Raw genomic sequence first — 12,480 nt, 5'->3', positions numbered from 1 at the left:
ATTACAATGACAATTTACCAATCATGTGCCATTTTCATTGTCAATTTCATGAATATCATTTCCTAATGTCGTGATAATTGGGTTATGGTAACTAAAGTGCGAGATATATACGTGAGCACTTAAATCCTTAATTAATCGTGCAAAAACTGCATCGATTGTTGTCCCGTGTCTAGTCGTGAGAGAGGGACAGTGAATGTTTATGTTTCGACAAAAATTATCTAATTGAAACAATACCTTTCGATTGGTATATCATTCATTTAGATCGGTTGCCTACAGAAAATTTTTAATTCTTCGGCTATATATAGAGTTTCCTCGCGCACGCCTAGGCATGCAGGTCGTCACCTCGTGGACTTCCGTCCACAGTGATTTAGGAGTCGAACTTATAACATGGTGGGTACGAGGTGTATGAACGACGCGTCGCGAATACAGGCGTGTATTTTTTCCTATTCAAACTTCACTGATGCATGATGACGTTTGTTGTCAACAAAATAGTTCTTATTAAAATAAAGATAAGAAGAACTAGTTTGAGGCGCTTTCAGAACGCTTTAATAAAATAAAGTTTTGCTTGTTAGAAAAAACTAAATATTTTTAACTACTATTAATGATTCCAATAAACTCAAAAATATAGTCTTTAATATATAGTTGCGCCACTTTGGGGAAATCCGGTACAAATTTGGAGAAAAAGTCTATAGAATGACTCTTCAAATTATGGTGACTCATGAGAGATCACTGAGATCAGCTCGCTTGTAGCCACGAATGTAAAAGCGAAAGTATGTCAGATGGATGGACTGTTGTTGTTGATCGAGAATATATGTGCATATATTTAGGCATTACTGGCAGTGATATCTATTCAGATACAGATATATAATCATACCTTCATAAATATTTCTATTTTAAATACTTTTCAAATCAAATTGCAATGCAAACTATGCAATAGTATACTATGCCTTGTGTGTGTATAAAATAACAATCAAGTTAAATACCACCTGTTTTTAATTAATTTAATTAAATAGAAAATGTTGTTCAAAACAAAAATAATATGCAAACCTGCAATTGTTTTGGCACCTTTCCCACAAGTCCTTCGAACAATTATTTAATTCTATGAAAAAATATATGCTATATTTGTTAGACAAAAATATGTGTTTTAAGCCAAAGGAATGGGTCAATTTTAATTTTAAATTTTATTTAAAATTGCGAGTGCAGGGTATCAGCCAGACTGGGAGTTCGAGACGCAACCCTTTTCGGTAACAAGCCAGACAATTATATTCGACACTTTATAAGTGAAAGTCATCGGGCCAGACTCGCCGAAAGTTCGCTTTCTTTAGAGGCCCCCCCGATCCGTGTCACTCCGAATCAGTATTTATTGATGAGATACAGGCGTTTCAGTCCGCATGTGGTTTGTGCGCCGAATATTGCGCAATAATGCCTAATAAATAAATACGAAAATACGACTGGAGATCTTCGGTTCAGCCCAGCGCCCTTACCAAGGCCGGCGGGGCAACGACCGGGTTGCCGTGCGTTAGTGGCTCTATTACCGGTGGCGTTTGGGGTGCCAAGGTGAGCGACTAGTGACGAATCATTTATCAGATCCATAGTGGGACTTCGCTGCCGATCGCTAGTCGCTATCGGTTGTTGCCCCATTGTGAAAATTACAAAACAAACGCGAGCACTTGACCGAGTATGGGTAAGAGGTTCGGGTTACTACCAATGGTTTCAGTTTAAAATTAAAACAGTTGTACGATTCATCCAAACTATTTATTTGTATGTAATTAATGTAATTACATTGAGCTTTTTTCAGACGCATTGTTCTTTAGATCTTCAAGATGCATCCTTAGCACCAAGTTTCTTAGCTCTTTGGCTCGAACTATTTTTCAAAAAAACACTATTATTCGGATATTATGCTTTATTTTATTATTAATTTAGATACTAAACAAGCTTAAACATTCCATGATTACGCATTACTTTCATAAAACTAATCTCACAAACATATTTAGCTATAAACATGTGAAATAACAGGCTATTTTTGGGCAATAACAAAACGAAAATTAAAACAAGGTAAAAAGCCATTCAAAAAGTCAAAGTGAAGCGCTAACACGCCGCAGGTCTGGGGGAGTTCCCAGAGCTGCGCACCCCTCCCACTACTGGTTACGCCACTCTGGGTAACCCCAATCCTCTCCAGAAAGTGTAATTAAATCCGAAATCCAAAACAGTTAGTAGTTGCTCCTCGTCATCACCAGCGTCATTATCGTCACCGACATCCTCATCATCAATGGCATTGAATCTAATTTGGCTTTTATATCGGTCGTTAACCCCGACTGTTTGCGATCACGCTTGTCGCTGTGATCGCAGTGATCGCAGCTCTCTCTCCCACTCCCACTACTACTGCAACTCCACCTCGGCTGCCGGTCCATCCGCGGCCCACACCCCCTTTCGTATTCTTTGTCAGCACTTCGACAGGTCCTGGGGGATTCGGCGCTCCCCGCCCACCTGAGGAATGCCTAAAGCACCGCTGGCGGCATGCTGCGGCCAAGAGAGTTCGCCCAGAGATTAAACGTGGTCGTATCAGTCGTGCCAGAGCCATAGTACCCGTATAAATATCACCAGTACCGTCACGGCCGCCGCACTCGGCCATGGCATTCACGGAACTGAACAACGCGAAAATGCGGCTCTCCTTATCCTCACTCCTTGGACCCTCCTCTTGGACCTGTGTACTCCTTGCACTGGTCCTTGGGCAGGGACTGCCCCCAGTCGGGGCCTACAGCTCGGAAAACCTGCTCACCTGGATGCAGGCCAGCAACTTCGGCCTCCAGGTGCTCCAGTATGCCCTCAACGACACCGAATCCTCCACGGGCGACGAGGCGGGTTGTCTGGTGGAAGTGCAAGCGCTCCTGTCCTCGGCGGGGGCCCAGGCTTTGCAGGCTCTCCGAGGTAAGCCCCCGATTTCATGACGCTTCCTCTCCAGCCGTTAAAACCCATTCTCGCAGTGCTCGACGCCTGGGGAAAGTTTCCGCAGGGACTTCTCTACGGCCACTTTACCGACCTGGGCAACTATGAGTCCTGCCTTAGTTCCAGCTACCAGTCCGTGGGAAGTGCGCCCAAGTACTGCCTCAGCCACATCCAGTTCAAGAGCCTGCTCCTGGAGGGCATAGGATCGGAAGCGCTCTCTCTCAATATAGGCACTTGCATTCCCTCGTCCTGCAGTGCTGCCCAGCTGAACCGGTGGCTGCACTCCCACCTTAGGTCCATGTTTGGAGAGTCCGGGGATCCGACGGAAGAAAGTGATGTCCTGGTGCAGGAGCAGTCCTGTTCGGTGGCCCAGGCCGCGCCCATGGACGGCCTCGACTGGTTTGCGGTGTAAGTAGGATTTTTCAACTCTCCCACCATATTCTCGCAACTAACAGGGTGGTGGAGCAGACCCCACTTGTCCGATCCCCTGTTTCTCAAGTCTTACGCAACAAGCGGCGGACTGACGGGCCGAGTGCACCCCTCCTCTACTTTGTATACGTGTTACTTGTTCTGAATGCCAATGACGTTGGCTGGACGCAATAAGTTATAGATTGCCTAGATAGTGGCTATCGTAAATTAGGAATAGGGAACTTGCCAAAAACCTTGCAGAAAGAACAGCTTTCGTGGAAGCCGAAGCTCCTTTACCCTTACGAGTTATTCAAATTAAAAAAAAAAATGTCAATTCTATATGACAAAATGAAGTATTTATTTAGTATTTATCGGCCGATTTTCAGACAGAAAAAGGGAATATTTAAATCCTCTACTATAAATCGCAAAAAATGTTAACGACTTTTAGCAGAAAACTTTATTTATTTTATTTTTATTATGAAATTACAAGTCGATTAAGAAATAAAAACATTTCAAGTACGAAAACTTTCCAAAAAGCGAAAAGGCTTAAGATTTTAAGAACAATTACTGAAAGAATTGAATACATCTGCAAGTGTGTCCGAACGTCGTCTTTGAAACTAATAAGTTTTTATTTACGTTTACAGAGTATGTTTTTGCAAGTATAAGAGGTTTGATTTACAGTGGGTTATAGGGAACTGACTGAAAATAATTGCAACTTGAAATTTTTTTTTATTTGCAGTGCCATTTTTGCCTGTCTGGGCACAGTAGTGCTAGTAGCCACTCTCTTGGACTACGGGAAAGGTAAGACTCACCTTTTCAACAGACCCTATAACATAACCCTATAGAATCTAAAATTGCATCTCCTCTTTAGCTGCTGGAAAGCTGATTGGGGCCTTTTCCTTGCGCCAGAATGTACCCCAGCTGTTTGCCACCTCGACATCGCCATCGCCCCGGGTGATCCCCTGCCTGCATGGAATCCGATGCCTGACTATCCTCTGGATAATCTTTGGCCATGGATACATGTTCCTGCTACAGGCGCCGAACATAAACTCCTACGAAATCGTAGCCTGGGCCCAAACCCCCTCTTCCATGCTCCTCCAAAGCGGGAGCATCTCTGTGGACACCTTCTTTCTGCTTAGTGGCATGCTCCTCGTGCTGACAACGTTGCGAGAGATGGAAAAGTAAGTGACCGCTCTCCTCCAATAGCTTTAGATCCTAACTGACTCTCTGACTCTCAGAAACCAGGGACACCTTCACGTGCCACTGATGTACCTCCACCGACTGGTGCGCCTGACCCCTGTCCTGGCTCTGGCGGTACTCTTCTTCATGACCCTCTTTCCCCGCCTAGACAACGGCCCCCTTTGGCAGCAGTTCACGGGCGCATCGGAGCTTTGCAAGGACACCTGGTGGGCCACCCTGCTATACGTCCAGAACTACGCAGCCCCTGGTCGTATGGTGTGTATTTTGTAGCCACATTCTTGGAGTTTTGTGCAATAAGATATTGAATTTATTTGAATTTTAAAGCGCCCTTTCACTTCCCAATATTTATTTAGTCATATAACCTCAACAAAACACCCATTTCTTTCTCAGTGCCTGGGCCATTCCTGGTACCTTGCCGTGGACATGCAGCTGTACGTTCTGTCGCCCATCCTTCTGATCGCTCTTCACAAGTGGGGAAAGCGGGCCGTGGGAGGCATTGTGGTGCTCATTTTGCTACTCTTCGGTTGCGTCTTCAGCATAATCATGCTGAATGAGCTTCAGGTGTTCGATCGTCGAGGGTAAGTTCATTCGAGATTTTCATCAAGTGGTCGTTATAAGGCCTTCTGCTCCTGCAGAAACCTCGGTGCCGACAGTCCCCAGATGCGCCTCATCTACTATACCACGCACGCCCGGGCCACGCCGTGGCTAATTGGGCTGCTGTTCGGACACTTTCTGCACACCCAGGGCGGACGCAAGGCTCGCCTGCCCAGGTGGATGACCCCCCTGATGTGGCTGCTTTGCCTCGGCCTCCTGGCGAGTGCCTTGTTTGCCGTGTTTCCATACACCCAGCCCGGAGCCGGAGCCATCTCACCGGTGGCCGGCGCCTTCTACATGTGCTGCAGTCGCATTGCCTGGCCCCTGGCGCTGTGCTGGCTCATCTGGGCCTGCCAGAACGGACTGGCCCCCGGAATCGACAGCCTGCTTGGGTGGTATCTCTGGCAGCCCCTGTCCAAGCTGTCCTACTGCCTTTATATCTGGCACCTGCTGGTGGAGACGGTGAACGTAGCCCGGACCAAATCGAGTTTGCACTTTTCCGACTACGACGCGGTAAGTTTTTAGGTGCTCTGTGGGTTAACATCTGGCTAATCCTCACACCTCTGTCATTGCAGTTCCTTCGTTTCTGGTCGGACTTTGGCGTCACCCTGCTGGTGTCCCTGGTCATGTACTTATTCGTAGAGATGCCTGTAGTGCGAGTCGAACTGGAGCTGCTGCGCAGGTTCCGCAAGCCGAAAGTAGACCCTGCAGCGGCTGTGGATGCCCCCGTCGTACCACCAGCCACAAGTATTTCCCGCCAGAACTTAGTGGATCCCTAATCCATGTCCGGGATCATGGAGAGCTGGACTCACGTGCACCCTTCTATTTTGTTGTTAATTTTTTTCCGATATTATTACACTATATTGCCAAAAAATTTGTATTATTACTATTATCCTAAAATATATATACTTAAAGCTAACTAAGTCTTTTAGTTATCTTGCACGATTCAATTTATAGTGAATTGTATTTATTGAGTTTTAAACTATTCTAAACATGAAAGGAGACCTTACTTTATAAGGGCTATGTGCAAGATAAACACGAAAAGACGCTATTGTCGAGATACTGCGCCCTTTCTTTTCAAAAGGTTTCAGGTTACATTTAAGTTTCTTTAAACAAGATTTAAAGAAACATTTTTGGTGCACATTTTTAAGTTCTTCAGAACAAGCTAAAGATCCAGTTGGGAATAAAAATTCTATAAATCCATATATGTATATGGGTGTGCTACATATGAAACTTCCACTCAAACCTCACCTCAAGGTAAAAAAACCGGCAATCTTGCCGAGTTTTCGGTAAAATCAGTAATAAAACAACGACTCTGCTTTTGATGCTGATAATAAATTTACTCTACGGCTAGATTTAAAACTTTTTTAACTAATACCATGTGACTTTCATTAGTTGTAATACAGCACAAGTAGGATCCTAATCAAATTTCGTTTCAAAATCCAAAGACTTTCCTTTCCAAGGTGGTGTTTCTACGGCCGCATCCATTCTAAAAAATTTCGCAAGGATCAACTTGCGTGATAAAAATTGTGATAATTGAAAAACTCGGATCTTATTAAGGTGGGTCCTTGCTGCTACTTCGTATACATATGACTAGACCGTATTTCCATATGGGAACAAAAATCGCCTAGTAGATCCGGGTTTTATTTGATAGTAGCAGTTACCTTGAAGCAGCACGTGGAGCGTTTTTAGCTTCCCGTCTGGCTGGCCCTGACTCTCCTTGTGTGCGAAAGTCAGGCGCTTGTCAAGCGTAAATCCCAAATAGGTATGCTCATTGATCTGGGGTAGCAGCGAGCCATCGATATATTCCAGCGGCAGCCCAATTTTCCACCTTTTTAAGAAACCGCTGGAGATTATCAGTAGCGTCATAGACGCGAGCGTCCTTAAGAGAATGGCCGTGTCGTCTGCGTATGTGGCAAGGCATATAGAGTCCTCTAAGCGGGGCAGGGGGGCATTGTAGGTGATGAGGCTGTGAAGGGTGGGGGTCCTAGGGCCCTTCCCTGAGAGACACCTGCTGTTATCGGCCAGGGCCTTGAGGCTGCTCCATCTTGGACCACTGAGATGGCAGTCCGCTAAAATACCGGAGATAAACACGCATGCCACGGCTCAAAATATCTACCTGAAACAGGCCATGATCCGCACTGATTCCGAATCCGGATTCAGGAGTGAAAATCATGTCGAAATCAGCCCTGATTCAGACCAGAATTTAAAAGCTGAATCAACCCTGAAAAGAAAGCACGCATCTGCGCCAAAAATCGAGGCTAAATCAGGCCACATTCATGAAGCAACAAATTTTTGTGCTTGTGTGTTGTGAATGACAATATTATGGCTCTACAAATTTGCTCAAACAATCTCAATTATTATCAGTCCCCATTTAAAAAAAAATAAATAAATATAACATTTTATATTGAGACTACGATGTTAAAAAAAATAAAAGTAAACAAAAATCAACTCTTAATACAGCATTTTCTGCTGGGAATCGAACCCATGTCCCACATTACCCACATGTCCCACATTACCCACATGTCCCACATTAGTACTGCAGGGAGGTTCTTCACTGCAACTAACAAAAAAAAAAACTCTAAACTATGACTTATCGTAAAATCACTAATTAGATTTTGTATATTAATCGCTTTTCTGCTGATTGTCTCTACTCTCGATGGATATCGGAGCTGCCAGCTCCAGGTCAGGCTGAGTTGCTTCTGGCAGAATTGCATTTTGATCCTCTGACTGAGACTTTTGTGCATCCTCCTTATTTTGAGGCTGCTCTCCGTTCTCTCTTGGTTTCGCCGGCTTCTTCCGACTTGGCAAGAGGAGTCCCTCGAGTCCCGCCAAGGGAGCCTCAATAGTCACATAGAATGCATATGCCATTATAAGAGTGAAACCGAAGCCTCCCCAGAAGTTCAGCATCTAAAGGAAAATAAATGTGTCAGTGGAGTGAAAAGCTAGCTGCGGAACCAGTCAAGGCTTGTGTATTGTAAATATTATGAGATTAAGTCAATCTTAATTGTGTTGGGTTGAATTTAAATTTTGTGAAAATTTTTTGAAAAATATCAATGCCTGGTATTTCCTTAAGGAGAGTTGCACCGCTATAACTTACCGCATCGTAGTCCGAAAAATAGGTGTTCGTGCGAGTTCGTCTATGGTTCAATTCCTGAATGAAAATGTGCCAGATATAGGCGGAGTAGGAGATCCTAGAGAGGGGCTGCCACACAGGCGAAGACAGGAAGCTGTTGGCCAGGCCCCCGTATCGGTGGACGCAGGCGAAGACCACCCAGCATAAGGCCAAGGGCCAGCCTATTCGAGTGAGTGTGTAGAACAAGGCGCTTTCCAGGGTCGTTGGCGCTGGGTTCAGGATCTTGTTAAACTTTAACATCGAGAATATGGCCGTAAACATCATGGCCAGGCAAAGAAGCCATCCTGCCCAGACCGCCGGCCACTTGAGTTCGATTTTCACACCTCGGATACGGTGCATAAAGTATCCAAAGAGGGTTCCAACCAGCCAGGGGGCTGCATGGTTGTGTGTCGCAAAGTACAGCTTCTTCTGCACTTCTGGGACCTGACCGCCGTGTCTAAAAATGGGTTTAATTATTTTTTAGTTAAGGTACTTTCAATTAAGTGAGAATGAAATTTAAAGAAACCTTTTTAACAGGTGGAATATAAGGATACTCCATAAGGATAGATCGACTTGTTAAGCATCGAATTAATACTTTCATAGAATTTGTTAGATTGAATATCCAGTTTAGATCATTAACATTATAGAAAAGTTACATTGAACACTAAAATATTTCATATCTGATCTCGAAATCTTAGCGGCTTATCATTACTTACAAGAAGGTTATTTTGAAGTCGTTGGTCATTATTGTAGTAAAGAGGCAAGCGGAGAGTAGCAGCATTAAGACTAGGATAGCTCCGGCCGCCTTCGTGCCCCACTTGTACAAAGCAAGAAGCACGAAGGGTGCCAGGATGTAAAGTTGCATGTCCACGGCCAGGTACCAGGTGTGCGGAAGACACTGCAATGCAAAGTAATGATAGAAGTTGGAAAATTATTGAAGGGGCGGGAACAGCTGGAAACTTACAATCTCCGATACAGAGGCGTAATTCTGCACAAAGAGCATATTGCGGTACCAGTTATTGCTGCAAACGGAGTAATCAAATACGGCAAGGTCCTCAGACACTGGGCCCTTGGAAATAAGCGGTAACAGGTGCAAGTAGACCAGGATAGCCACAGCGACGATCGGGGCTAGGCGCAAATAGCGATGTAGGTACATCATCGGTATGTTCAGTTTCCCGTTCGCCCTGTCATTGATATGCAAAGGGGTTATTTCCTTCCGTGGGAGCTATGACTCAACACTTACCTCTCTAGGGAACGTAGTCCGATGACAACTAGAAGCAGGCCAGTCATAAAGAAAAACGTGTCCACCGAGAAGGGAGCATAGATAATGAAGCTAGAGAAGGGCTTCGGAAACCACGATATGATTTTTATCCGGTTGACGGTGTACGCCATTGCAGTGTCAGTATACTCGTGACCCAGAATCACCCAAATTAGCGACATACAGCGTAATCCGTGAATGCAGTGGATGACGTTGGGGCTTGACTTGGGGTCTACGATGGCAAAAAGGTCCTTGGAATTGGTGCGTACTGAGAACACCTTGACCATCCTCGGGAGCTTGCCTGCAAAGCAGAAGACTCTATCAGACCACCTTGGGTGCATATTAACTTTGGCTGTTCTTACTTCGATCCTGATACCAGAAATAGTCGCAGGCAGTGCAGAGAACGGCCAGTCCACAAAAAACGGCCACAAGAACACTGAAAAGAATTCAAATAAGTTCAAGCCAAGCCCAATGCTGATGAGGGTCTCTGGAAGTCAGAGGGATACTCACATGGTCAAGATTGCGGGCGTACTCAAAGGCGGGTCATCGTTTATCTTGCAGCTTTCCTGATCAATGAAAAACAAGCTGCGGGTGTTGCTCACTCCGAGAAGTCCTTTAAGCACCAAACCCATTAGGGTCTCCATGAACTCCGGAGAGCAAGAGGATGGGAAGCATAAAGCGGTCTTTATGTTGGTCATCGACAAGATCGGGGCGTTAAATCCCAGCCACTTAGCAACGGGCAGCTCCATCATACAATACTTTCCCTTGATGTGATGCGAATCGCTGACCGTCCTGTCTACACTAAGACACTGATCGTAGTTGCCCATGTCGACGCGGTTGCCGTACAAGTATCCGGAGGGTATGGTGCCCCAAGAATCTATCACTATTACATAAAATATCTAATTAGTAGACCTCAGCGACGCTAAACGAATTTCACTTACTGGATATGGCCCAAAATTTGGCCGACGTCAGGTCCTCCATGAACTGTTTCATGTCCAATAAACATGAGGTCTCTGCCCTTGCCAATCCGTCAAGAAATTGGGGTTCCGTTGTTGAAATGTTCTTGAATTGGTGGAAAAACTCCATACCCAATGAGCGAAGCTTCATAAGTTGTTGGTAGTCTGCCATTGTAGGTCCTTCATGGGCTTCGGGGTTGAACATACGTTCCAGAAAATGAAGTTTCTTCAGCTGATGGTACTCGGTCAATCCTGGGCCTTCCGCCGCCCCCAGTGAAGCCAAGCAAATTATAAACAGAGAAACCAAAGTAACGACCATCCTTTCTGCGGTCCGACTAGTCAGCGTGTGTGTCTAATCGCCCTTTAATAGGCAGCTTATATGGCAATGCCGGCGGAGTATTCCCCCGAATCGTGGTATCGTTATCGTTTAGCCTCTTTCTACCGCCAAGATACTACGAATAGATTAAAGTACCGCCAGTTCCTGTAATCCTATTCTTTGCCGCCAAATTGTATCTATTTTTAGAACATTTCCTGCTAATCATTATAGTTGTTCCGAAGGTTTTACGATTCTAAGATTTGTTTCACAGAACTTTCGTATCACGAATCGCAAAATAACTTGATATGGTAAACGGTAGGGAATGATAGAATGTACTTCAGCTCATGTTCTTGAAAATTGATTTTCAAGGAACAAAAGCTTTTAATTTGTGGAAACTGAACAAGTAGTCTTATCAATCAAATACTTAAATTGCTTATCACCTGAATGCATAGAGCCTCGAGAATTAAGCGATAAGTTATGTTTTAGCCGAGTATTATCATGAATGACAGATAAAGTATATCCAAGGTGTACATATTTCCATATTTATGGAAACGTCCTGTAAGCAAATTGGCGCAGCTCAAATAGAGTTTGTATCATCTAATTTTATTTTAGTTATAAGTATTTAACTGCTTATAGATACTTCTTGCCTACAGCTGATACCAATTCTCCAATCGAGTATAGACATATTAACTTACTTATACATATTATCAAAAATACTGCCATTGAGACCTTTATGGTCTGATTATGTATAGCTAAGTATAGTTAGTAGCGGGCAATCGAGGCGCAGTGTTGTGGCTGAGGTGGGCGCACACGCGGATATCTGCTTTGGGTCATCCGGCTATTGAGGTGATGATCTTGCTTCTCCACCAGGAAGATGGGTATATCCTTAACCTCCCAATATGAGTTTTACCCTAGACCGGGGCTTTTCTCGAAGCATCGGAACTATAGAAATAGCCAAAAATTAAATACTGTGATACCCGTAGCTGTAGCGGAAGTAACAATTTGGGAGCAAGATGACAGCAGAGCAAATAAAATTTCTTATGTGCTACTGCTAATGTGTGTTTTTTTTTTTTTTTTTTTTTTTTTGTTTTAAAAACTGCAGACGTGCAAAAATACGTTCTTGCCAATTGCACCTTTTAACACTTGTCACTTTAAACAATTTATTCATTGCGTGAACGTTCAAAATTTTGAAATATTTTGAAGAATTGGATAGCGACCACGTTAAATGCAAACCATATTCGCGAGTTTTAAAAAAGGATCATGTTTATAATTTTTAGAAACATCAAACATCGCATGAAGTCCAACCTGAAGAGCAAGAAAATAATTTTGGTTGAATGCAGAAAAAGAAAAACGTTAAACAGCAACGTTTAAAAGTGCATATAAATAAAAAAATGTTAGTTCGGTCTTACATCGGTCTTTAAAGTGTTCAATTCATATTATTTGAATATATGTATGTATATATAATAGACCCCACATGTCAAGGACTTAAGGTCAAGAATGGAAAAAAGCTTACGTTAAATGGAAGGAAAAGCAAGTCGGTAATAAAATACGTCGCAGAAAATATTAGACCTAAAGTAAAACGAGAGTGTAAAAATCAACAACTCTCCTTACAAATAGATACTGCAACGCGGCTTGATCATAACGTATTCGTCGTCAGTCCTCAATTCGTGAAGTTAAACTCTTGGAA

At 43.8% G+C, this 12,480-nt stretch overlaps 2 protein-coding genes across 2 annotated transcripts; one reads left to right on the top strand and one right to left on the bottom strand.

Annotated features, from left to right (window-relative positions):
• The first annotated feature begins 2,604 nt into the window (after positions 1-2,604).
• On the top strand, positions 2,605-6,104 carry LOC6502912 (nose resistant to fluoxetine protein 6). The gene is made up of 8 exons (XM_001963567.4): positions 2,605-2,928; positions 2,985-3,354; positions 4,094-4,155; positions 4,226-4,535; positions 4,593-4,809; positions 4,945-5,132; positions 5,190-5,661; positions 5,724-6,104. The coding sequence occupies exons 1-8, from the start codon at positions 2,631-2,633 to the stop codon at positions 5,925-5,927; spliced, it is 2,121 nt and encodes a 706-aa protein (XP_001963603.2). The 5' UTR covers positions 2,605-2,630; the 3' UTR covers positions 5,928-6,104.
• A 1,463-nt stretch (positions 6,105-7,567) lies between these two features.
• On the bottom strand, positions 7,568-10,849 carry LOC6503185 (nose resistant to fluoxetine protein 6). Its single transcript, XM_032455966.2, has 8 exons — positions 10,463-10,849; positions 10,032-10,404; positions 9,884-9,957; positions 9,507-9,822; positions 9,228-9,447; positions 8,980-9,161; positions 8,249-8,720; positions 7,568-8,058 (listed from the first exon to the last, which is right to left on the bottom strand). Exons 1-8 carry the CDS (start codon positions 10,794-10,796, stop codon positions 7,774-7,776), a joined length of 2,256 nt encoding a protein of 751 aa, XP_032311857.1. The 5' UTR covers positions 10,797-10,849; the 3' UTR covers positions 7,568-7,773.
• Positions 10,850-12,480: the final 1,631 nt, after the last annotated feature.

Source organism: Drosophila ananassae, chromosome XL (genome assembly GCF_017639315.1).
Source record: "Drosophila ananassae strain 14024-0371.13 chromosome XL, ASM1763931v2, whole genome shotgun sequence".
NCBI lineage: Eukaryota > Metazoa > Arthropoda > Insecta > Diptera > Drosophilidae > Drosophila > Drosophila ananassae.
This window is presented reverse-complemented; position numbering and strand designations above follow the sequence as displayed.